The sequence below is a fragment of the Pteropus vampyrus genome, unplaced genomic scaffold (assembly GCF_000151845.1).
Source record: "Pteropus vampyrus isolate Shadow unplaced genomic scaffold, Pvam_2.0 Scaffold85, whole genome shotgun sequence".
Taxonomy (NCBI): domain Eukaryota; kingdom Metazoa; phylum Chordata; class Mammalia; order Chiroptera; family Pteropodidae; genus Pteropus; species Pteropus vampyrus.
In genome coordinates, this window is record NW_011888866.1 from 4,980,462 (window position 1) to 5,007,080 (window position 26,619).

General features: G+C 41.7%; 1 protein-coding gene across 3 annotated transcripts; it reads right to left on the reverse strand.

Annotated features, from left to right (window-relative positions):
• Positions 1 to 1,468: 1,468 nt before the first annotated feature.
• Positions 1,469 to 18,122, reverse strand: GCNT3 (glucosaminyl (N-acetyl) transferase 3, mucin type). Of its 3 annotated transcripts, XM_023532549.1 has the most exons (3): positions 18,067 to 18,122; positions 5,682 to 5,872; positions 1,469 to 4,763 (listed from the first exon to the last, which is right to left on the reverse strand). In XM_023532549.1, exon 3 carries the CDS (start codon positions 4,457 to 4,459, stop codon positions 3,125 to 3,127), a length of 1,335 nt encoding a protein of 444 aa, XP_023388317.1. In that variant the 5' UTR covers positions 4,460 to 4,763; positions 5,682 to 5,872; positions 18,067 to 18,122; the 3' UTR covers positions 1,469 to 3,124. The 3 variants fall into 3 exon arrangements, with proteins under 3 accessions (XP_023388317.1, XP_023388318.1, XP_011361703.1); XM_023532550.1 differs by lacking the exon at positions 5,682 to 5,872 and having other exon boundaries at positions 1,469 to 4,507; positions 18,067 to 18,097; XM_011363401.2 differs by lacking the exon at positions 18,067 to 18,122 and having other exon boundaries at positions 1,469 to 4,507; positions 5,682 to 5,925.
• Between the last annotated feature and the right edge of the window lie 8,497 nt (positions 18,123 to 26,619).

The following is a 26,619-nucleotide window of genomic DNA, read 5'->3' on the forward strand; positions in this document are numbered from 1 at the left end:
CCTGCTTCACCCTCACCTCTCAGTCTGTTCTCAACACAGCATGAAAATGTTAATCAGACCATATCAGTCCCCTGCTCAGATACTTCCACCGGCCTATGTCACTCAGAGAAGACAAGCCCATGTAACACATTACAAGGGCCTTCATGTTAACCCTCTCCCTTGTACTCCTAATTCTTCCTCTCCTCCTTTACCCTGCTCCCTTTACACTTGCTTCCTTGCTGTTCCTCAAACATGACAGGTGTGTTCCTGCTGCAGGGCCTTGCAAGTCTTGGCCTAGAATGCTCTTCCCCACACTGATCCTCATGGATCATTCCTTCATCCCCTTCAGATCTTTACTCAAATGTCACCTTTTCATTAATGGTCTCCCTGACCACACTACCTAAAATATTAAGCATCCTCCCTTCCCACCCCGCTCTTGTACAGTCCCTATCCCTTCAATTTCTCTCCAGCGCTTGTTTTCTTCTAATATACACATATGTTACTTATTTGTTTATAGTCATTTTCCTCCTTCTATGCAAACAACATGAGCGTGGGGATTTCTGTTTTGGTGATTGCTGTATATCCCCAGTGTCAAGGTCAATACCTGGTAAATAGTAAGAGCTTAGTTAATAATTGTGGAATGAATGAATGAATTGTTTCAGGGCTTGTCATGTGCTCGTAGCTGCATAGAGACAAGAGCCAAATTTTCACCATCTTTGTGATAAATGATTGACTAAATGGAAGAACAAATCTTCAATTAAGGTACTTAGGGCAGGCAATGTATTTAGTGTTTTTTTTTTTTCATTTTTAATCCAAATACATAATCTCCCCAAACAAAATTATCAACTGCCTTTTCTTCTTTTCTTAAAGAAATTTCACTCAAAGATCATAGATTAGAGGCAAAGTGTACAAAATATAACATTATTAAAGCAATGTTTACCAATAGTCCACAAATCAAAAAAGGTAATTCAAACATTGAGAGGTAATACAAACATAGTTGCTCAATCTTTTATGAGATTTCTCCTCTCCAGAAAAAGGTTAAAGAAATGGATATGACTCAGAGAGAAGGAAAAATCAACAGATGTTGTGATTAAATTGTATGATTTCTAAAATACACTACACAAATGAGGGAGAAATTTGACCCTTCTGATATGAAGACCTTATGTTATTAAATAAAGAGCACCTTCTATTCACTACAATGTATTTCTAGAGACGATTTCAAATGCTTGGGAAATTCAAGCTACTTGTTCCCCCAAAATGACAAGTTCACATTTTAATTTTTTTAGTTTATTTACATATAAAAAAATGTAACTTATTTCACATTATAACTACAGAAGAAGTTCAGTATGAGGCCAAAGACCGGAGTTCTTTTCTCAGAGCACGTGCATCCAAGAAAGCTTTTCTGCCCACTTCCCACAGCAGCCGTGTTCCCCCCACCCACCCATCCAGCCCCCTCAGAGGAAGTCCAAGGACAATCACAAAGGCCAGTAGATGGAGAGGTCCATGTTGCTGGGAACAGTCCTTCCAGCGGCTCATCTGCAGAGCATGTGACTGTTCATCGGTCATCTTCGTGGTGGGGCTGAGAACTAGGTGAACAGGACTCCATATTATGACACAGGGAAGTTGGTGGTGGCAACACCCATTACCAAAGGAATATTGTACAAAAAGCAACACTAACTTGTAAGTGGAAAGTTCACTGTGTCAGACACAATGATAACTATGTCAGAGTACATGGGTTGCAGGAAAAGCTGATTGTAAAAGAAAACGTAATTGAATCATAATCAGAAGTGAAGAAACACATTATGACATTAATGGGAACAGCATTCAAATTACATGAATTTGTATATAAATCACTTTTCCAAAGCATGATTATGTGCAGAAGATAAATTATACTAGATACAAGATATGCCTATCTTTTTATATAGTATCCTTTGCCTATCACAGAAGAGTGTTACTAATAGCAACTGCCTTCCAATTGTTTCACAATTATCTCTGGAGCTTCAAGTCTCACTGGGTAACATTCAGAGGAAGGGGAGGTAAATACACACATAATTTCTTTGTATCTTCCCCACAAAGAAACTATAAGTCAAAGAACCACAAATAGTGACCCTTCCATTCACATACTTAAAAGTTTTGTCTCAAGAGACCTAAATGTGGAATAACCAGACTTCCTGGTTTAGCTAAGCAGTCCTAGTTTAATTTTTGCTTGCCGCCCCCCAACACACACATACACACATGCATGCACGCACGCGCGCACACACACACACACACACACACACACACCCTGAGACACCCTGAGTATGTTCCAGTTTGGACAATTAATTATGTGGTTACCTAAAAGAGCTATTATCTTTGTTATGAAATGTTAAGCTTTGGCTGCGAAGCTGCAAAATTAGGGCAGTAATTTTCTCTTAAGGATAGGGTGGTCAAATTGGTTAAATTGCCCTGCCTTTTCCCATACAGAAAAGTTATGAATCTGGCAATGTAAACAAAATGAGGAAGGTTTTCAAAAATAAAAGCATCAGCTCTGTTCCTCTATATTCTTTTAAATTAGCTCTTTATATAGCATGCCATGATCATTCAAGAATAATGGAGAGTGTCTTGCCATCCACCAGGGATTTTTAAATGTCACCAATAGTTATGAGAAAAAGGCTCACACTTTTATTTCTGGTTTACCAGACAAAAAGTAGAGGTAGGGCTTTGAATCAAGAATTATTTATTTTAAAATTACAAACGAGAAGGTCCTCTTTCCATCTAACTCCCTACCCCCACCATACTACCAAGCCTAGAATTATTAGGAACAGCATCTCCTCCAAATGGGAAAGCTGGAAACCGAGCATTTAACTAATAAAATCCAGAGCCCCCTGCCATACATACTTCCCTCCCTGACTCTAAATAACTAGTTTTCATTCTCATTTTCTGTGAGAAAGTCAGCAAAGGGGCTGTTGGGAGTGGGGTGAGAAAAGAGTCAGTGTTTGTCCAGGGCAGTAATTTGCGAGGCAGCAGATCTACTTACCCCCACTCGAGCAGCAGCCCCTTTCCCCGGAGGGTGCCACGGAATTGAGCCCTGGTCTCCCACCCTATGCTGTCCCAGCACGTTCTGGACATGTTTGCACGTGTTCCTGCCCCGCAGGTAGCAATTCTCTCATAATGTATCTAAGAGTTCAATCCCATAGATGGCCTTATAACGTAAGTATTCTTCTAGGCACTGAAGAACATTATCATCCACCTTAGGGTCAAACTTGTTGGCCAACAGATGATGGTTCTGAAGAATCCAATGCAAGTCCCCAGCTCCATAAACACAGATAGCCCGCTGGTGGATTCCAGAGCAAGGTGCATAAGGTGCCCCCATACTGACGTCTCCTTCATGGTTCTGCCACTTGACCAGCCTGGCAATGGAGGCCATGTCTGAGAAGTGATATTTGGGGTGGTAGGGAACAGAGCCAGGCATCCAGGGTGCACGCTGAAGAGTGGCCCAGAGGTGTTCATCGGGGCTATAAGTGTCTTTTGCCCATTCGATCAGTTGTTGGGATTTGGGGTTCTCTATGACGTGTTGGACAAAGGCTCGAGAAGCCACAATATAGGCATTCCCAGTGAACATAGGTAAATTATCAGGAGGAGGGTCCTTCATCTTGCTGGTCATGTGTATGGTGTCTGTCACCACATAGCGATATTTCCAGCGAGATTTTTTAAACTCAGTAGGTATCTCTGACTCCATATTGTTCTTCCCCTTCAACATCTTGAGGGCCTGGACCATCTCAGCATTGGTCTTAATAGGAAAGTCTGTTCCGCAGGTATTCAGGAAGTATTTCCATGGCACTGAGCTCTGGAGCAAGTCTTCCATACAGTTAAGATCAGCCTGCACCCTGGACCAGGAGGCATAAACCACCCGAACCAACTTACTGGCCATGAAGACATTTTGGAAGCATGAAATAATTGCCTTGACTGCCTCTTTGAAAGTTTCCGGAGACTTCTCATCCACGTGGACACAATATATGTTCTGAGGGGCATACAAGGCCCTCAGCAGCCTTTCAAAGTTTTCAATTTTCTCATGGACCACCATAGAGTATGCAATAGGGAAGTCTAACTCTTCTTTGCTGAGTGTGTACTGTATGAACTTCCTTTTGGCCTTAAAGTGCACACAGTCTCTGGTCATGTTGAGGTAATCGCTGTCTGTGTAAGGCTCCCGCTTCTTCTTGACCTCCAGCTTGTCCAGGAGAGCCTTGGTCACTGCTTCTTGGTCCCCTTGGATGATTCCAGAACAGTTGATGGATCTCTTTGCTGGCAACTTCAGGGACTTATACAAGATGTCCCTACAGTGCTTGCTTTGAACGCGCCTGGACTCCAGATCCAGGAAATCAAAGTCACACTTCGATCTGAGAGAAAGTCTCAGAGCAACAGTGGCCAGCAGCAAATAGAAGCCCAGGGTCCACAGGTAATACTGCTGACAGAGTTTCTTCTTCCACCGAATCATCTTCATGGAATGAGAGATCAGTAGAGTTTGAGCACAGAGGAGGAGGAGGAAATCCTTGAACAGAAAAAAATCCTTCAGTTACAAATTAATCCTGAATGTGTCCCAAGAACGTCAAGTTCAACTCCAAAGCGATGGCAAAAAATGTATTTCTTCTCTAGACATTTATCCTCAGTCAAGACCTGCCTAGGAACCTTTTACACCTGGCTGGCTGATGGAGGTCTATAACCTGACCCTATAAATTAGCTGATTGTGCTGTAATCAAGACCTGGCTCCATGTCACCCCAGGAGAAAGAGAAGCAGAACTGAGCACCTGCTGATACAAAGGTGTAATTAGTATGAGGAAGTCCCCGCCCTTCATTCTCCATTACTGTCCCCACCCCCTACCACCCGGTTTCTAACATAACTCTTACTGGGAGTAGAATTTCTGATTGTCCTGGGGAGAAAATCCATGAAATTCAGACTCTCAGCGTCGGTTCTAGAAATTCGAAAGTCCCATTTAAAGAAAAGGTACATTTCTTGCTCTTATTTGGCAATTTATATGTTAGGTTGCTTTCACCACATGTAATTCATTGATTAGAGGTGGCATCTAGCCACCTTTTTAAAAAACGTTCTAAAAAACATATGAAATATTGGAGTGTAATTATACATATAGATAGCTCTTAGTCTATCCAAATTTAAAATATATTTACACAGACAACGCAGAGTTATCCACATATAATATTTAATGAGTGCTTTCTATGGGCCAGAAATATTTCTTTACATTGTCTCATTTAATCTTCACAACATACCTGAAATGTAGTATTAGTAATATTTCCTCTTTTATAGAAAGGAAAACAGAGCTAAATAACTTCCTGAATATTAGATATATGTTATAAGAAGCAAATCTGTGACTCTTCCCAAGTCCCCACCCCCTAGTTTTGTTTTTGGTTTTTTGTTTTTTGGTTTTTTTTGTCTATATGCCTAATACTTTGTTCCTCCAAACCACAGCTACTGTTTAAATACAATACAAGGTAATGCATACCGTTTAAAAAAGAAAGAAAGAAAAAAAGATACTACAGAAAAAAAATTCCTAAAAGGTGAAAAAGAGAAAGAGAAAATGACACATCCAACAATGAATGTTTTTCTGTTTTGTATCCTCTTCCTAAGCATAAGATTATATCCTCTTTAGTAATAACTTTTACGGTTAAATCTAAGAGGAAGAAAAAAGAAAAACTAAGAAAATTCTCACCTTTAATGGCTTCTTTCCTATTTAGGGAAGATCTCTTGCCAGAGTTTATTTCTATTTCCAAGGAAAGACTGGTTGGGTTCCATGAAAGCAAATGTGAATACCATATTCCCTGGTCTTCTTTTAGCTCCTCCAAAATATATTTTGACATTCACAGGACATGCAAGAAACTATCTCAACCTCCTCCTTAATATCTGCAAAGTAAAGAGCAGCAAGTGGTTTTATCACTCTCCTTTCAGTTTACAGCTCTCAGATGAGAACAAACTCAGATATATCATTCAGGAGGAGCATATTCTCAAGAACGAGTCATTCAGGGAAGTGAGCAAGACAGGGAAAAAAATGCTGTCAATATCTGAGAAGGCAAGCAGGAATTTCAACCAGGACAGCCCAGTTTGTTATGTCCAGGCTCTCCTGCCATTAAACCATTCATAAAAACTTGTCAATGTTCATACAAGAACGTGAAAATTATTTTTCCCCCTTAACAAAGAACCATAGCAACACACAAGTATGCACCTGCCCTCTTCTGGCCTGAAGTCCAAGTGTCACTCTTATATTCCCTGAACGTTAAGAGTGAAGCAATAAAAATATCTCTCAAAGATTTTTCCTTTTGTTTTTTCACTTAAAAAAGTCAATGAAAACCGGAGTTTGTTCTTCAAATGGTACCTGCTCAAAAAAACACGTTTGCCTGTCTTTCCATGACTGTTAATAATCTGTATGTTGTAGAAATATCCACAGGATTCCCGATTGTAGATCTCGCTCACTAAGGTCTGTCTGGGGTTCTTGGCAGTCTGAAGAATGGATAGCACTATGGGCAGCTGGACTTAAGTGAAAGCCCCATGGGGCGGTTTTGGCAATACAACGTGGAAAATGCCTTCTTCAAAGCTGCTGGTGTTGTTTGCTGGTGTTTGCCTCTTCTCCTCACCCCCAAACCACATTTCCAAAAATGCAGTATTCCTAGCCAAATATCCAAAATAGCAAATTTAATATAAAAAACTTAACTAGATATAAAGCTGTTAATAAATGAAAAGGTGTGTGTTGGGGAGGGGTAGACACTAAATTATTAGGGAAATAGAAATTGCTGGAAGAAGCTACAACCCCTAAGCTGGAAGGATGAAGGGGAAAAAATTGGGAATAATTAAAATTTGAATTTAGGAAGGTGTCAACAAGCTAAAACTCAGACCTCTGAGATAGGGACACTACTCAGTTGTTGCTGGGGTCTCTTAGCTCAGAGGAAGGTGCCCTAAGCCGAGATTCAGAACTGTTATGAGGTGACTGGTGTCTCCATCCGCTCTTACTATACACTAGGTTCAGCGCCGCTAAGTACAAGATACACCACAGCGGAGTAAACGCACGTTGACATGGTGATGCTCACAGAAGCAGGAAGTAGATAGGTAACAGGAAGCCCCGCCTCCAGCCTCGCCGTCTCCCTCCAGCGCCCCCTGTTGGCAGAGCCTAGTGGGTGGCAGCTAGCAAAGCACAGTTACAATTTGCAGAGTCTCCTTCGACCTCCCCAAAGCTTAGTCCAGAGGTGTAAACTTCGTCTGACGACAATAGCATAATAACAGAGATTAGTTGGTGTTGCTTTCTTCCTACAAGAATTTTTTACGCAACCCCCAATACAGCAGGGGGAATTTAGGTCCATTTTTGGACCTCCTCTGCCTGTTTCTGACTGTAAATGAAGACAGGCCAATGGCAGGGAGCCATAAAGAGTCATCTGCACACCCGCTTTTATTGGCCCCACTACACTGGGTCTGTCTTCTGCCAGCTTTGGTCACTCAGATTCTGAGTGACTCTTTGCTATTGAGCTGTAAAATCTCTGAGGCAAAAATGATTAAAGGATAAACACTTGCTCTAGTATCTGAATCTAGAAAAATCTCTCCCATTTCTTTATATCTGACTTTTCTTTGATGTTCCCTTCAAGGTACCACCTTCTTTCCCATAAAAACCACATAAGCGTCTCCCAATAAAGAGAAAACATTTTGGATATTTTATTTATAAGGTAACCAAAAGAGGTGTGCACTCTTAATTGCTAAATACGCTAATGTTAACAATTGTGTATTTTGCTGAGATAATCTACGTATTAGCAACACTAAGTGACTTGTAGTTATGGGCACACCAGGGCTTTGGCAGGACTGAGCTAGATCTGAACCCTGGCTCTGCTACTTTCTAGCTGTGTGACCTCGGGCAAATTCTGTAATCTCTCTATGATCAGTGACTTGCTTATTATTTGAGCTAACACTAACACCTATTTTATAGGACTACTGTGAAGTTTAAATAAGATAGCACATATGAGAGGCTGGCATATGCGGCCCTTTGATGGTTATAGTTAATTAAGTAGGCTCCAGTGTCAGCCCGCAAAGTCCTATTTTATTCACAGAATAGCTCAAGGAGGGTACAAATAATATTCTTAAACTCTGAACCAAGCTAAAATATTGATGCTAGTGATGTGCCTGGCGGGAAGATCAAAGAAAAGACCTGGAATTGTCCCCTTCTCTGTGCTCTGGAGAGGGACTCAGTTGTAAGAGTTCCATGTTACCACCACAGAGACCAGGGACCAACTGCAGCTGACCCCAGGGAAGTGCAGGAGAAGAAGTAGAATGACTGGAGAGGGGCACAGGAAGATCAGGGTCAAGCGACTTACAGAGATCAGGCAGGCATTTGGAAAGACGGTCAGGAAGTTTCATGCCTTAACTCCAGGCTGGCCTTGAAGAGAAGATGGGGTGCTAGCAAGAGAGAGGAAGGGCCCAGTCCCAGAGTGCTGGAAAAGCCAGGCAAGTTTCAAGGCAGGGCAGACCCAGGGTACAAGGTCCTTCATTAGGGTTCTTTTTATTTTTGCTGAGGCCCAATAGCAGAGCCAGTTGAGCCTGAAAGCAAGTAGAGCCTAGAATTACAGTATGAAGATATTTAGAAGTCCCAAGCACTGAAAATGATGAGGGCACTCCCTCCCTCAGTATCCAAAATAAAAGCAACATTAAACCAAGTAATAGGTATAAGGAAGTCCAAGACGGTCCTGAGTTTTCCCACAATTACTATGGTGCTGTTTTGGGAATAGCGGACTCTTTCTGCTCAGATCCCTCAATCCTTTTCACCTAATCAGTTTAGTTTGCCTAATAGGCCAATAGCTTTGCCTGCATCCCCTAAGTCCTGAATTATAAATCCTTGTATGTTTGTTGGAGTGTGTAAGAGTTCCAACAGTGGGAAATGGAGAAACTAAGCCAGGCTCATCGGGGTGGATCTGGTTAGTGTTAACTTCAATAGAGGTTCGGGGGACCCTACAGTCCCGACAATAGGGTCAGAGGAGGGACCAGGCCACAGGGATCCAACCATTTTAAACTGAATTTATAAATTGGCAAATGCACCCTTTTACTTAATTTGTTATGGTGGTGTTTACCTCTGGTGTCAGTTCTACCCTCTCGGTAGTCTAGAATCTCCTGGAAGTCATGTTCTTTATCTCAGCACCTAGGGGCATAAATATTGGCAGAATTCCCAGAAGAGAAAGGTCATAGATAACAAAGACAGCCCCACTGATCAGAGAAGAGACCATGACTCAGAGAGGCAAGAAGTGAAAATAGATAAACAGGCACAGAACAAGTTAAGGTATTATACTGGATTGGGCTGTAGCTGGGGTTTAAAAGAAACCGAAGGTACTGAGGAAGACGGAATGAGGGGTTCTTTAAGCCCTAACCTTATTTAGTGTTCTATGTCAGTGAGATCTTGGTGAAGATGGGGCTATGATCTCTGGCCACAGAGAAGTGGTTAAAGGACCCAATATGAGATCAACTTTGTTTCCAATCAGGGTTGTAAAATGAAGCTCACACTCAGCCGCGGTTTCCTGGCTGACAGGGGTGCTCTCCAGTCCCTCCTTTAAGCTCCGCTCCCTCTCTGCACCTAATGCTCTCCCTCCCCTGACACACTCCTAGTGACCTGGAATCAAAGAGAAAAGAGGTTCAAGAAAGAAAAAAGAAACCCCACAAAACTCAATAAGTACTTATGCACTGAATGCAAAGAGTTCTGAAAGTAGGAAAGACAGCGATCTTCTCAGATGAAATAATCCAATTTGCTCCACAGATCAAGAAGGCAGTAAAGTACACCACCCCCTTCGCAGCTCACAAACTCCTGAAAATGCACGGGGCCTCACTGTGATATCATGAGCTTTTGAGGGCAAGGACCATGTCTGACTCAGCTTTGCCTCCCCACAGCAACTAGCATGAGAACTTGCAGATGATGGATTCACCACAAATATTTCCTGAACAAACAGCTTCCTCAGAGTCCCAGGGAGGGCCCTTTAAGTGCTGGAGTCTTGGAACTATGGCTTACTAATATTTACTGGAATAAATGGATAGAGGCTCCCTGAAGTAAGCTGTACACAAAAATATCATGCCACAGAGTTGAAGCTCACTGAAATCCAAATGTTACTAAAGGGATTAGTGAAGAAAACTTTCTCTTGTTACCTCCAAAAATGAACTTTGGAGGCACTTTTGAGATTAAGGTGTCTCCTATTGTGTCATAAGGAAGTAACCTTCTAAATGGCATCAGTAACGAATGGTATGTAACATGGCAGCATTCCATTCGTTTATTCCATTTGATAATTGTTGATTGAAGAAGCTGCTGAGTTTTAAATGTTAGTGACAAAGTTGATTAAGACTTACTCCCAGGGTGCTCAGTCTTGTGTGGGAGAAATATTTGAAAACAGATCATAATAATGCCATGAAAGGAGATATGCATTGAATATAATGGAAGCCCAGAAGTTAAAACTAAAAAGACAATGGTTAGAAATACAAGGCAAACAAATGAAGGAAAGGTCTTGGCAGGTGGCTATAAGAGGAACAGAGATGTGGGTTAAAGAAAATGTCCCCTTAGGGCTGCCATTTGGAAAAAGAAAATTCGTTTCTTAGCCCACACTATAAACATAAATAAATTTCACATATAAATCTAAAAAGAGAAGACAGTTCTAGAATTTCCTGAAAATATATAGAATATTTTTATGATACCTAGATTGGGAAGGTCTTTTTTTTTTTTTAATTTAGTTTATTAACATTGGTTAATACAATTATATAATTTTCAGGTACATTATAACTTGACATCTGTATATTCTATTGTGTTTACCACCCAAAGTCTAGTTTCCTTCAGCTACCATATATTTGATCCCCTTTACCCACTTTTAATATTATACAAAGACCAGAACATTATAAACAAAAAACAGACAGATTTAACTATGTGGAGACCATTAACAAAAATATAACTGAAAGTGTAAAATGAGACTTCTGGGAAAGCTCCTTAAAAGGGAGAGGCTAAGCCCTTTTACCCTTCCTTATCATGAGTGCAGATATAATAGATGGTGCTCCAGCAGCTATCTAGGACCTTGAGGCAACACTGAGAAGGAAGCCATGAGCTGAAAGGCAGCAATATCATGGAGATACTTCGCCAGTTCTGGATGGCCTATCACCGGGCTTCATTTATACAAGAGAGAGAAATAAATGTCTACTTTATTCAGCTACTACTTTTTCAGGTCTCTGACATGAGCCGTCTTTAACAAATTTTTAACTCACACGGAAGCTATTTCCTAGTTCAGGGACATTAAGAAGCATAGGTATGAAAAGGGCACATGAGTCACAGGAGTATAGAAAAGCTAGTGTGAAGCCTGCAGAATACAGAACAGGAGCACTAATTCACCACCACCACTCCTATTCCCATGCCACCACCATCATTTTTTTGCTTCTTATGTAAAAACACATTTCAGGAAAAAGTCTGGAAAGGAATGTACTAAAACATTAACCACAGTATTCAGGGTTATGTGATTACTGCTGGTTCTCAGTTTCTCCTTTGTGTCTCTTCAGTTTTCTATCAAAAATGCATTATATATTTTCTAATTTTCTAAAAAAGAAAAGATATTTTTGAATCATCTCAGAAAAAAAAAAAAGAGTGTTCTTTTTGATTTCAAGTCAACATGCTTTTTCTTTATTTTACCTCTTTGCAGGCCTGTGTGAACAGATCTAGTCTTTATTGGGGAAAGTATACTGTGTGTGTATGCTTTTATGTCTAACTGGATACTAGTAGAAATAACTTTATGAATGTAAAATTGAATATTCTTATAATGAGAGCAACTTAAACAAGATAATTAAAGTGTCATCACCTAACAGAGAATGCCACTTCACTTACTCTTAGTACTTTTTAAAGGAAAATGACCACCATGCCAACTAACATGTGAAAACATAAAAATGCATTAAATCACAAAACAACACACTATACATTAATTTACTTTCTTGATCTCAAAAAACAAAACAAAAACAAGAAAATGAAAGGCTTTTCGTGCCGTCCTTTTTGGTCGCCAATGAGGAAAGAATTTCTTAGGGCCTTCTCTATTCTGTCCTAGTCCATTAAGTCCTATCAATTGTATATACACTCTGGACCCCTAGAAAGTTTTGTGTGTAGTTAAAGTCATTGCCATCTTTCAGGCACACGACTAGGCAGAGAGAGTCTCTACCTTCCTAGGTGGGGAACAGAAGAAAAGGTGAGGAGGGTGAACAGACTGTAGAAACCAGTCTCATCCACACCTATCTGTCAGCAAAGGAGAGAGTGGAGACCTGAGCAGATGGAAGGCCAGACAGACAGAACTTGGCCTTCCGTACCTTTCAGCTCTCAAATACTGTAGTTCCAGCTCATCAGAGGGGAGCCGTGTCTTTCAGCACTGTTTCCTGCCATGGTCCCAGCCAGGGGAGTTCTACAGCTGCAGCCCACATCTGTCCTGCATATGTACCTGCTTCGGATAGTAGACTGGGGCCCATGGTGGAATGGTTGTGGAATTCAAGAACCCAAGCAAAAATTCTAGCTCCCTTTATCCTTGGGAAGCTCCTGGATCCTCTCCCTGCCTCCATTACTGCATCCATAACTTGAGCATACTAACAGATATGCATGGTAAAGTGTCATGCAAATGTGGCCATGTAGGAGCTCATAGTTCAGTTGGCAAGAGCAACAAACAAGCCATTAATAATATGCATGAAGTTCCAAGGTATTTGCAGCAAGTGGACCCGTGGGAAGATAGGATTCCTGGAAGATATCCTAGAGGCAGTGGCATTTAGGCTAATACCTAGTGGGCGAACAGATGAGGCAAAGACTATGCTTTCTTGTCTACTTTTTAATCCCTAGTGTCTCACAAATAATAATAATCAACATATACTGAGACTGACTGTGTGCCGGGCACTATTCTAAACTCTTTACATTGAATCTTCACAATAAATCCTGTAAGGCACAGAGACGCTGAGTGACTTACTCAAGATTACATAACTAAAAGGTGGCAGGGTGAGAGTTTGTACCCTGGCAGTCTGGCCCCACTTGCACCCCCTTATCCACTCAACTCCAGCTGCCCACTCTTGGAGTATATTCTTAGGCAGGCTGCCTCTCCTGGTACAATTGTAGATCTTCTTGACTGGAAAGCCACCTAAGACACAGCCTTTCTCTTCACTGGGCCTAACTTTCACCATCCATAATGGGAGATAGAGTAGATCCAGTGTTAAGGGAAGAAAGCAACCTTCCCTTGATAAGAGTTCCACCTCAGGGGTTCACGCTGAGGCCACCCAGATTGAGTCAGTTTGCTTAAACTTACACCACTGCATGGGATGCATCATGTTTGTGGAATGAGTGGGTGAGCGGGTAGATAAATGCGTGAACCCTGCCCAGTCTTGAAGAGAAGGAGAGTAGCTGAATTCTGATATATTAACCCAGCAAACTAGTGGTTGACTCATGGTATCTTGTTGGAAATTTCTTATAGAATGCCTATCAACTGCAGCCCATAAATATTGGATATTTTACCTGTCCTTTTAAAATGTGCTTTTTTTCTTTACAATATACATTGAAAGTTGTTTGATGTTAGCACATTTTTATCAGTGTAAGGGAAGTTATCTCCAATACATTTCTAATTATAAAAAATGCCACATTAAAAAATTGTATAGTTTTGTGTATTCGTGCAACTATTCTTATAGAATAAATTATTGGAAGTACAATTTCTGGGTCAAAGATTATGAAGCTTTAAAACTTTTTAAATTGGCACTACCCACAAGGTTTACTGACTGACTTACTATAAAAGCACCTGTTCTCCACCCTCTCCTTGTCGTCACCCGGAAATATCTTTTGTTTTTGTCTTTTCCACAAACAATGGATGGAAAATAATACCCCACTTTGGTTTTCATCTTCATTTCTTTAATTATTAGTAAGCTCGAGCCTCTTTTCATATGTTTTTGGCCATTCGCAGTTTTTTATTTCTGTTGATTTTTTTCTACCCATTTTTATATGATACTGTTAGTTTTTCTTATGAATTCATAAGATCTCTTCGAATTCATCAGTTATTTGCCCTTCGTTCTGGTTTTGTAGATATTTCACCCCTGTGTGTTGTCTGACTTTAAGTAGGTTTTATGGGGTTCTTTCCGATATGTAACACTTGATATATAGAAGTTTGCAATTATTTTATGTGGTCAAATTTATTTATATTTTTCCTTTTTGCTTCTGAGATTCATATAAAATTTCAGGGGTATTTTTTACATTTAAATTTTGGATCCACCTGGAATACATTTTGATATAGGGAATGAAATAGGAGAGGTCCATGATTTTGCTCGGATCAAACAGCTATGCTTTGAAATAAAGCTTTTAACCTTTTGGCTTGGCACTTTGGGAAAATGCAAAATATCAATAAATGGAGGGGCGATGGAGACAGATCAAAGGAAACAGAGCTACCTTGTCACTAAGTTCCAAAACTACACTTGATTTCGGATACATAAACACCAGTCAGCGATTTTGAAAAACCGCACAAAGCCAGTGATTTTGTGGGGACAACTGGAACCTAATTCATAAAAGGGAAAGCAAACAAGCCAAATCTTAATTGATATCACATGTTGATTTTAATACCTCTATTAGGAAACATCTAATCTTGGGCACATTCTGAGCGGCAGAGGCCACATACCCAGGGTGCTACTTAAATAAGTTACTTGGGCTCTAATCAAATTCCCATTCACAAACAGGCAGATATGATACATACCGTGGTCTGTGCAACCATGCGAAGATAAATGGCATCTAACACTATGCCGATCCAATTATACACATGGGGAACATTTGTTTTAGTTAAGAGACAAACTCATTGGTTGGTTCTTTGTGGAAGAACCAAAAAAAAAGAGAGGTTAGTCGTGAAAGAAGATGGAAGTACCACTGGAAGGCCAAAGGGCTGAAAGAAAGCAGAATCATACAGTGAAAAGCAAACATAATTAATTATGAAAGTATAAGGAAAAACCAGCCACATGATCAACTGAGTGGCAGAAGAAGGAAGCCAGACTTTTCTGGAGTTAAAGCTCAAAGACATTAAATGCCAAAGGAAAGAACAGGACTGTTCTGGGAAGGTGTTGATTGAGGCCAGAAAAGCGTGGATTAATTGACACTCTCTTCTTTATGCCTATTAACGGAAAAGTGTTTCTTACCTGTGCTTTGCAATGGAAATGAAGAGGGAACAGGATAACATCTGAGATTTATGCACAAAATCAATTTCCAGGGACAGTCCAGGGCACATTCAACCAGATTACCAACCTCTTTAAAAAATATTCCCCTCCCGCAATGTCTGACTTTAGTCAGTTACTTGGCTTCTCTGGGCCTCAGTTTCTTCGCTGTGTAGGAACTCTAATCCTAATACCCAGAATCTGAAACTCCAGATTTTCAGCTCAGAAATTTTGTGACCCTGCTGCCTGACATCTCTGTCTTGGGAGCAACACGTCGGAGCCGTGATCCAAGAATCCTTCCTTGGTGTCAGAGCTCACCAGGAATGGCAGGAAGGCACAAAAGGCTGGAAGTGAAGAGGTCAGCGGGAGAGAAACTGCAGTGGTCCAGGTGGAAAGGATGATGGCCCAACCAGGTCAGTGACAGTGGGGATAAGAAGAGGGGGCTGTGAGAAACTGGAAGAATTTAAAAGCATCACAGAGACAAATTTGAGAAGCCTTGGAAACCAGATCTGAAAGCTAAGCGCCTTCTGACCCCAGCGTTCAGAACAGCAACACCTGGGGAAGGAAAAATCAATTGTGCTAAAGTGTAATTTTCACAAAAGTTAAAAGCATGACTCTCCACAAATATACACTGAACTTGTGACAAACACCTGCTTGACTCACTAATTAATGAGAGAAGCAATAAGATCATAAAGCTGCATCAGGAGCATCTTGAGAAACTGGCTATGTGTAGACATTTATAAAGGAATGTTAGAATTAAGTTCTTAGGTCAGATACAAAACTGGTTCATGCCCTAGAAGATGATACAAAGCCATAACTTTTAGGGCTATCTCTTCTACAGGGCAGAAATCATTTGCATCTCTACAGAAAAAGATCTGCAAGTTGACAAGCAATTTTACTGAGTCCGAGCCCTTAATTAATAGCAAATAGCAAAATTGAACAAATGCTCATGCTTCTAAATAGTGGTTCTCAACCAGGAGCAATTTTCTCTCACAGGGGACATTTGGCATTCTCTGGAGACATTTTGGCCACAAAGCAGCAACCCAAGGTAGGGAGGTAGAGAGGGTTAACATCTAGTGAGTAGAGGCCAGTGACGCTGTTAAACATTCTACAGTGCACAGGACAGCGCACAACAAAGAATTATCCTGCCCAAAATCTCAGTAGTGTGAAGGCTGAGAGACCCTGCCCTAGATAATTAACTAACCCTTAGGCAGTTTTGTTAAAGAATGCCCTTGTACGACAATGTCTTCATTGCAAGAATCACATGACTCACCTTTCTTATTTCCAAGTTTTAAATAATTTTTTCTAATGGTAACAGTCAATCATCTGTCTTCAAAGGAAAGTAGACTTCTTTTTACAAATACTTCACCTGAGTATTTTTAAAAGGTTTTCTACCTAACCTGAAGAAAAATTCAACGAAACAGAACACTACCCCCAGTTACTGAGCATTTTGTCTTATTAAGATCCTACAGCAATTGCTGTTGAAAGACTCAGGGGACTTTTCCAAGGAGCATGAAAGTGCCCATAAATTTATTTATTTTCAATATATTTAATGGGAAAAAAAAAGAAACCTAAAACCATTAAGATGTTCTCATGTAATTGGGGGAAGCTGGCAGAAGGGCAGAAGCATAGGTCACAGGAAGGACAGAACTGGGAAAAGACAGATGCCGATGATCCCCCTCGGTTGACTCAATCTGAAGATACTTTCCTGCCTATTCCTGCTCCAGCTCTAGAGTCCTATCTCTCTACCAGCACCACCCTCAATCCGGGCATCCAGACCAGACTCTTCAGTAATGTCTTAGGCTCCTCTTCTTTCTTCCCCATCTATGTGAATCCTTTCAGTAGTAGAACGCTTATGGAGCAATTACTGCCAGACACAGTATATACAGAAAAGTGAGCAAAATTGTCTTTTAGTTGATTACCAAGGATTTCTCCTTGCTTAACTCTCTGTCCCTGCCATCATTCTTTCTTGCTTTCGTTCATGTTCTGTTGCTGGAGCCACTTAACTCATTCCCCTGCTCCAGTCTAGCCTCTCTGGTTTTCAGATTATTTCCCTGAAGCACATCTGCCCATGCAACTCCCCTGCTAAAAACAAACCTCCAGAGAGCTTTTCTTTGCATGGGCTCAGAGAAGAAAACCCAGATACCTTCACTCAGCAATCAGGCTCTTTCATAATTAACTACCAGGCTAACTAACTGCAAAAAGCGTCATTCACTGCTTAGGGCAGGTGGCAGGCTTTCCCACACCCAGGCCTTTCTCCTTGCTTGCTCATTTTGCTTGCTCATCTGCAGGTATCAAAAAACAGTAACCCATAGATCTGTCATGCTAGATAAATATTCAATGGTCCCCAAAGTAAATGTTTCTAGCTTGAGAAGACAATTTATTATAATCTACAGCAGGTCTTCTGTGACACGTTTTAAATAGATTTTCATTGTTTTTTTCATTTAAAAAAATGTATTTGCTACTGGTAAATATTTAAAGGTGAATTGGGTTACCGGATCCAATTATACTGTGGGAAGAGGAGGGGCCCCCCACAACAATAAACAGTTCTCAGACACCGTAGCGCGCGCGTGCGCATACACACACACACACACACACACTTCAGAGGCAACCCCAGGCTACCTGTACTTCTGGCCAGCTGGCCACAGATTACAAGTTCCAAGTTACAGAATGCCAATCAAAAGTCCAGAGTATTACCTGTATTTCTGACCAACTGGCTGTAAATCAGAAGTTCTCACAATCTTCTCCTTGAGTTAGATTAATTTACTAGAACGGCACACAGAACTCGGAGAAACATGTTACTTACTAAATCGCTGATTTATTGTAAAAGGATTTAACTCAGCAATGGCCACATGGAAGAGATGCACAAGGTGAGGCATGTAGGAGGAGGGTCAGAGTTTCCCTGCCCTCACCTGAGGTGTACCACTCACAGGTCTCTCCAGGAGTTCAGGAACTGGAAGCTCTCCTCATCCCCTCCCAGGGGGGTTTTATGGAGGCTTCATTTACATAGTCATGAATGATTAAGTCATTGGCCATTGGCAACTGATTCAACCTCCAGCCCTTCCTTCCTTTCCCGGAGGGTCAGGAGGATGGGACTGAAAGCACCAACCCTCAGGATTTGTTCCATTGGCAACCAGCCCCTTCCAACACAACAAAAGACACCTTTTTTTTTTTTTTTTTTTTTAACTCTCAACACCAAGGAAATTCCAAGAATTCCGGGAGCTGTGCGCCAAGATTCGTGGATAAAGACCAAATATATTTGAGAAGTATATTTTGGTCATCTGAATGACCAAATACATATTTTTTAATCAGTTACAATATTGCAGTCCACCCTCAGTCTTCGAACACAAATTCCTTACAATAAAACAATCATAAAAGTCAAAAGGTAGTGGCCCGTAACTAGAATCTCAGTCACTTAACTATCTAGTCCATTATCATATCATACGAAAATGTCTCACAGGGTGAGGCCATTCAGGTTTGCCTGCTTCCATTCGATCTTGTCAGGTTCCAAGAGCGAGAGTGGTCTCAGCAATACACGGCTTCACTCCTTCAGGCACCTGGCATCATTATGCCGAGACAATATTATTCCCTTGCTCTACACCTTTTTCAAGGTGTTAATGTAATATTGGAGTTTTCTCATCATATAACCCATTTATTCATCCGTTTACCATAGTTACTATTTTTCCTTCTTTCGACTTACACCCAAACTTTTCCACCTTTGGAAGGGACATTAGATTCACCACTGTGCTGGTCTAGATTATGGGCAGCAATCCTAGTCCAGCAAGTGCCTCCTCCTCAGGTCATTCCTGTTCAGATAGGGGAAGATGACACAAGTGCAGAACTGGTGGGCTGTCTTTACCACCAGGAAATAGAGCTGAATTCACTATTAAGCCCAGTTTTGACAGATAGGTGGAAGGGACATCCTGTCCCATCAGGCCCTTAGGAACTGTGGCATAGAGGTTAAAAACAGTGACGGTCTGTTGCTTAGGAAACATTTCTGTTTCCATCCTTGTAGTTACAGCCGTGGTCTTGTGACCAATGCATCAAGTAGGGGGGGAATTTTGTTTTAGATGTTGTGGGGAAGAAAGAAACCAGCATCCTTTCCTACCAACCGCTTCTCTGGATCCACTAGAAAAATAGAGAAATCTACTTCATAGGAACAGTCCGTTCATGTTGAGTGTGAGCACATACTCACAAAGGCCTGTAAGCCAGCCCTTTTTAGACAAGCAATGTTTTAATTGCCCATTCCGATTTTCTATCAAGTAAGTACTGAGGAAGAAATCTCTCCGCTCCTTGTTGGACATTATGGGCTATAAGGTGTGTTCCTTGGGCTGAAGAAATGCTCAGTCATCCAAATTGGTGCAGTATTATCTATTCAGGCTCTTTCACAATACTCTGAGCATTTGCATCTACTATCGGGTAAGCAAAGCCCAGACCAGGGTCAGTGTCCACTCCAGTCAAGACCTATTTGTAGCCCACCAAGGGACCAGCATCAGTCTGACTTGCCAGTAGGCCCAGGGTCTCCCAGACAGGGAATCTGCCATATAGCCATCTGTAGTCTCTTTTGCTGACAGAACAGTTCCTATTGGCATTTTGTGCCTCAAAGGATTATTTCCTCAAGAGGATTATTTCTACATTCAGCCCATCTCTGCATTGCTGCAGTGCCCACGTGTCTGCTCACTTCATGGACTCAGGTGACCCCCTCAAGGGAGCGCACGGGAACATATGCTCATCAATTTCAGTCATCATCCAAACCTGGGAGTGCTTACGGGCACCAACATGTCCTACTTTAATGCACTCCCCAAATTCCAATGGGGCTGTGCCCCATATGGGCATCCCTTTAGCAGGCCAGGTTTCTTTGCACTCCTGTGTAATCATATAGCCAAGGCCATTGGCAACTACTCATGAGTTAGTAACCCAAACATACGGGCTTTTTACCACTGTTCAATTCTTTCATCACTGCTAGGAGAATAGCATGCAGTGTAGCCAAAATGAGCTGATCTATTTTTACCTTCTTCAATTAGAACCTTTCTATCTGCTGGTCTTAATACAGTAGCTTTCCAAACAGGAGTTTGTGTACTCACCTCAGAACTACTATCCACAAACCAAACAGCTCTTTGACAGTCAGTCAAAAGCTGTTTACAGGGCACTATACAAATGACAATAGAATTCAGCATCTCTTCAGACAGTTCCAGAGTCAGTCTTAGGGGAAGAGGCTCCCTGCTTCTCCTGTATCTCCTCTGTCTATGAAAGAATGTCCAGCCTAAGAAGAAATCCTATAAGAGTTTATCTGAGCCAAAATGACAATTGCCAGAAAGCAAAATTTCAAACAATTGAGGAAATGCTCTGGAGAATGGCAGTTTTGCAGTTTATTTTATACATTAGAATCAAGGGAGGAGACATCAGGAGGGTTACGTGACATCCACTGGTGGTAGATCAGGGACGTGGGAAAAAGCAAACTGGGGAAATTTCTGAGACAATAAAAAGTAAAACAGAGAGACACATGCTTCTTTTACATTGGTGGGTACAGGATAGTTAACGTTTACAGCACATAGAGGTAGCAACAAAATAGCATTGTGGTCTCCTGCTCTGGTGCCCACAATGATGCCTTTGAGGGGTCTGGAAACTAAGATTATGCCAACACTTCAAAGGTATGTTATCTTAGATGCACAAAGATAATAGGCAATTTCGAAGTTAAAGATTGACCTTGGTCAAGGAACAGTTCTTGGAACTGTAACAAAGAGTGTGTAAATTTATAACTTTGCTAAATATTGTCAATAGAGAATCAAGGAAGCTAGAGGCCTAGGATGTGACTACCTACCGTGAATTTTAGTTATGAATTTTTAGTTATAAATTTAGTTATGAATTTTAGTTATGAATTTTTACTTTCAGACCACCCTGTGTGCTTACTTAGGTCTTTGGATTTGTAAAGCTCAGTATGCAGGCCTCCCTAAGCTTAACAGGTTTATATGTGCCCCTTTTTGTCCACACCTTCTTGCATTCCCCAGGCAGCATAGTCCCATATAAACCAGCGGTCCTCAACCTTTTTTGATACCAGGGACTGGTGTTCCTTTGAGAATCTAAAGCCTGATGATCTGAAGGGAGTGGCTGCAAATACAGATGAAGCTTTGATCGTTTGTCCGCCGCTCACCTCCTGCTATGCGGCCTGGTTCCTAACAGGCCACGGACTGGTACCAGTCCGCAGCCCATGGGTTGGGGACCCCAATATAAACCATTTCTGTTTTATTATGGAACTCTTCTGGGCACCATCTTTCCCATTAGATGTTTCAATTCTCTAGGCCAAAGTTCCAGTAGTCATTACTGCAAGGCACTCGCAAGCTCTCACCACAAGCCTCAGTCTATGGCCCACAAAGGGCTATCACACAGATTATCTGTCCCCATCAGCACTCCGGCTTCTATATCACACTGTGTGGGCTCAGGCAATCTTACTGGTTCCCATTTAGCATGGCCAGTTACTATTGCTTGAAGAGCGGATTTACATGGCTTTTGTTTTACAACACTAGGTGGGGGAAATGTCCCCTAATCAGATACAATTTCCACTCCCATAATATAATCAAGTAAAACAGACGCAACCATTTTGATGAAGGACAGGGCGAATGCCTCCGAGTGGGGACTCAAGCCCTACGCCTGTTGAGAGAGGAAAGGAAAAACAAAGGAAAATTTATTAGAGAAGGAATAACATTCCACAGGCAAGGATGTGGTCTCCGCTCAAAGTCAGAGAATGAGACCCCCGAGTGTTGAGGAAGTGGGTTCATATCTGTTTTCCTTTCAGCGAAAGAGTATGCAGCATCAAAGGCATGGGGAAACAGTTGTCAATAATTGCAGCAGGAATCTTCCTGGAGGTCCCCCATGATCTGGCCTTATGCTGATCCGCCAGGTTCCTGTGTCTAGCAGCACATAGCAGACTCTGAATACAACCCGGTTTAATATTTAGTCAATTTGTACAGTTCTCATGCGTCTTTCCTATATTAATTTCGCGTAATACCAGTTTCAAACATACCAATTCTCCTACAAATGTTTACCAACTCTATGTTCCCAACTGCAGCCTCTATTACTAATGTAGGGAGAAGGCAGGAGAACAAAAATGTTAAATCAAGCTATATTCAGAGACTGCAATATGCCGATCGGTCCACAGCCAGACCACGAGGAAACCTGCAGAACAAAGGAAGATTTCTGCTGGGATTGCTAACAAACCATTTCCCACACCATGAAGGGAAAACAGAGTAAGTTGTGCCCTACACAAAATAAAATAGTTCATTCCCTACGGCTAAAACCATGGGGAACCTAGGCATCAAAGGCTGAGACTCACCAGCAGGCCTTTCATGCTTTGTATTCTCACCACAAACTCTAAAGGACAATGGGTAAACAAAGTCTTTAAACTATAATTCATAGAAACTAAGAATGATATATAAACTGAATTCCTCGAACACTCTGGGTCCCTCTCCGTGTCTTTTTCTCTCGGTCCCTCTCAGATTCTTTACTCGCACTGTCTCTGTCCCTCCATCTGTCCCTCCGAGTCTCTCTCAGGCTCTCTCACTCTCTGCCTCGGAGAGGAGACCACGCTCTATCTATGGAGCATTACCCATTCTCTAATAAACTTTCCTTTTGGCTCTAACTCTGGTGTGGGTTTGACTGTTTTTGTGTGTGTGTGTGTGTGTGCTTGAGCAAGAACTCTCTCAGTGCAGGGTTCGAGTTCCTTCCACTTGGGAAAATATCCCCTGACCTGCATCATTATGACTTAATCAACAAGTGTTGGTTTCACGGTTCATTCAGATCCCATTATCAAGGAGTCTTTCTCTTTTCCACAGTCTGACCATTTTACCCACTCTGTGCAAAAGGCTTTGGGTCCCCAGGGAGGGGTCAAGCCAAGGGTCCCGGGCCCTTTTGTCAGTCTTTAACCTGATTAATCAGCCTGGCCTAACTACTACCCCCAAATAATTGCTGGTCAGTTTTCTCATTGTACCTTTCTCTTCCAGGCTTTTAAAATTTCTCCAAACTGGGGTAAATAGAGATTTGTTTGGAGCTCTTTAATGTTGGGGGGACCAGCAGGGAGTCCCTTTGGCCTGCCAAACCTTAGGCAGTGCTGTATTAAAATTTTTCTTTTAATCCCATCATTGTCTTTTTACACATCCTGTTGGGTAGTTAGGTATGAGTGACAAGAGCAAAGGCCTAGCTTTGTAACCATAGAAACTTCCCTTGAAGATCTGCCTTGAGGACCTCCCAGAAATACTTCTCTTTTAGGGTTATAAATTATCCCAAATCCTAGAGCAAAAAGGCCATAAAAGCTGCTGACTTAACCAGTCACAGACACATGCGCAGTACTGCCCTAAACTGCCCTTAACCTCAGCCTCATTATACCATCATTATAATACCATGACTATGCCTGGAAGTTCATGAATCAAATTATAATAGACTGAATTCTGGGTAAACACATGTGCCGTAGGCAAAGTGTTATATAGTAGCCAACTGTCAGTCAAGGTAAACTCACATAGGGATCACCTAGGACCTCTCTACAGGGCCCAAATGTAAACAGACCTTCTCACTTCTGGGTTGTTACAGCTCTCTTTGCTGAAAACTCACTCCTCCCTTGGGGCATACTCTGTCTTATCTCTTTACCTCCCAAATTCCACAGGGCTGCAGCCTTCTCATCTCCTAAAATGCAGTTTCACTAAATCCTACTTTTTCTAAATCTTGCCGACCTGTAATTCTTTGCCATGTTGGCGGGGAAGAACCGAGGCACAATACACCACACCACGGTCCTCTCCCACGCCACTGAGGCGATGCCAGATTTCACATCACCCCAGCCGGAGCAATCCCATTTCTTAATAATCATCTGGAGATTTCTACTCTGCTGGGAAGAGTCCTGTGGTTCTCTCATTTCCTCTTTTTGTCCCTATCAATATTAGCTTTATTCTTATTGCTGAAACTTTTTAAAGTTTTCCACCTAGTTGAGAAGAGCCTCTCTATTCTCCCCTCTGCCTCTTCTCATTCTCTTGTTAATTAACCTAATGTTTTTATTAGCATCTGCAAGACCCAGGAGAGAAAGCGGAGACAGCAAACCTGATAAGGCTTTCCCAACTGATATTAAATTCTGTAGCAGTAGAGTTAGGGGTGTCTATGCTATAAAGCCCCTTAATCACAGCATTTATCATAACCTAGGTAAGGGGCATATTCAGAGGGTGAATATCTTAGTCATCATAAAGCCAGTCCAGTTCCACATGGCTTGCGTATGAAGCGTATCAGCTGCTTCATCTGGGGCACTCCACTTGGCATTTATGGTGTGGGAGGATGAACGGTCCCCCTTTTCTGGGTAAACAGAACTTACAGTGGCTTTTATCCAGTCCACCAGCCTGGCTATTCTCTGAGGAATAACCTCCTGTGTCTCTGGATCATGTACAGCCATCTGTGATTTTTCCATAGTGAGCTATGGGTCCTGCACCAACCCAAACATGCTCTTTCACACTGCAGCAGCAAAACCAAAGACACAGCCTTTAGTTGCTCTCATAATCCACTTCGGTAAAAGTTCTTCAGGAAGCTGATGATACAGATCTACAAAATGAAACAACTCTTTCCCACTATACCCTCTGGTTTCCATAGTTTCTTGGTTTTGCCCTTCCTCCATACTGATTTCTTGGTGACCAGAGGTCTAAGAGGTCCTTTCTGTTGCCCCTGCATAATTTTTCCTTGTCTGGGCAGCTTTGAGGATAAAGGCTAAAGACTGATCCACAGCTGAGCTGGTTCAGACTCAAGGTCACACCTAGCACTTTCTTTTACTTTCATGTTGGCTATTATAGATAACGATAACCAAGGGATTGTATAGTTTGCCTTTTTCTCATTAGTTTGATTTTCCTTATGCGTCCTGCAAACCAGCCTCCCAGGAGTTTGATCCCTCTGAAGAAAGAGCGAATGAAGACAGGGAATATATAAAATGGAGTCACTTTACCAAGCAGCGAAAATTAGTAACATTATGAAGATTAAGGCGTGAGGAAAGACTCCATCCTTTTTCTAACTATCCTTAAAACAAACTTTTTTTTAACTTTTCAATACCTGGATATATATCTGGACTTCCAGAAAGCCCTTTAATTACCCCCAAAGGAGTCATGTATCCAGGCCGCCTAATTTACCCCCAAGGACTCACTCACATATACATCCAAATGACATCCATTATCCAGACCACAGAAATGTGACCAGACCTCCTGACACCCGTCTTCTGACTGTCTGTTATCTGACTGATAACTGTTCCAGACCAATCCTGGGGCTAAGAATGCAGGACTGATCATTCTCAAGAATGTACTTCTTGCTATAAGAACTTTTAGCTTTTCTTTCTTTTTTGGAACACCCTCAGCTTTTGCCTGTGTTTCCAGTTTGCAAACTCTAGGGCCTTAACCCTTGAAAAAAAATACACACACACACACACACACACACACACACACACACACACACACAATCTTTTATTTCTAACAAAGCCTCCAGACTTTTTGAGTTTGCTTGACATCTCTAAATTCCACTGGTACATTTTATATTTAGTAACTGATTGCAGCACAGCTGCTGCTCCATACCATGGGTGACCATGTGTCCATCCAGGAATCAAAAGTTCCTCGTCCCTCACTCTTTCAACCTTTCTCTTCCCAAACTACATGTTTCTGTGAGCCAGAGTTGTTCTAGCACATCCCACTTCACTGACACCACCTATATCAGTTCCCAGGACCAATTCCACTGTGGGAGGTGGGAGGGGCTTCATCCACACCAAGAAACAATTCTCAGACACCAGCAGAATGTCTAAGAATACAATTCAATTCTGACACTACTGAGCTGAAGATAACATCAAGTTCCATAGGTTAAGGGTTCAGTCCTACAAGATTGCCTCTCCTACACACACACACACACACACACACACACACACACACACATACACGCTTCAGATGCTAGATGCAAGCCCAGGTTACTTGTGCTTCTGACATACTAGCCACAGATTGGAGGACCCCCTTCAACTCAGAATGCCAATCGCAAGTTCAGGTTGTCACCTATATTTCTGACCAGCCTGTTATAAATCAGAAGTTCCGACAACCCTCTACGACAACAGCTCACAGAACTCAGAGAAACATGTTACTTACTAAATCACTGGTTTATTGTAAAAGGATATAACTCAAGTTCAGCCAGATGGAAGAGATGCATAGTGTAAGGCATGAGAAGAGGCACGGAGCTTCTGTGCACTCTCCATGCATCTTCATGTATTCACCAACCCAGAAGCTCTCTGAACTCCATCTACTTGGATATTTATGAAGGCTTTTTAATGTGGTCATGAGGTCAGGGATGGAAGGGAACTGAAAGCTCCAACCCTCTAATCACATGGTTGGTTCCATTGGCAACCGGCACCCATCCTTGGGTGCTTTCCAAAAGTTACCTCATTAACATAGTAAAAGACACCTTTTTCTCCCCACTCT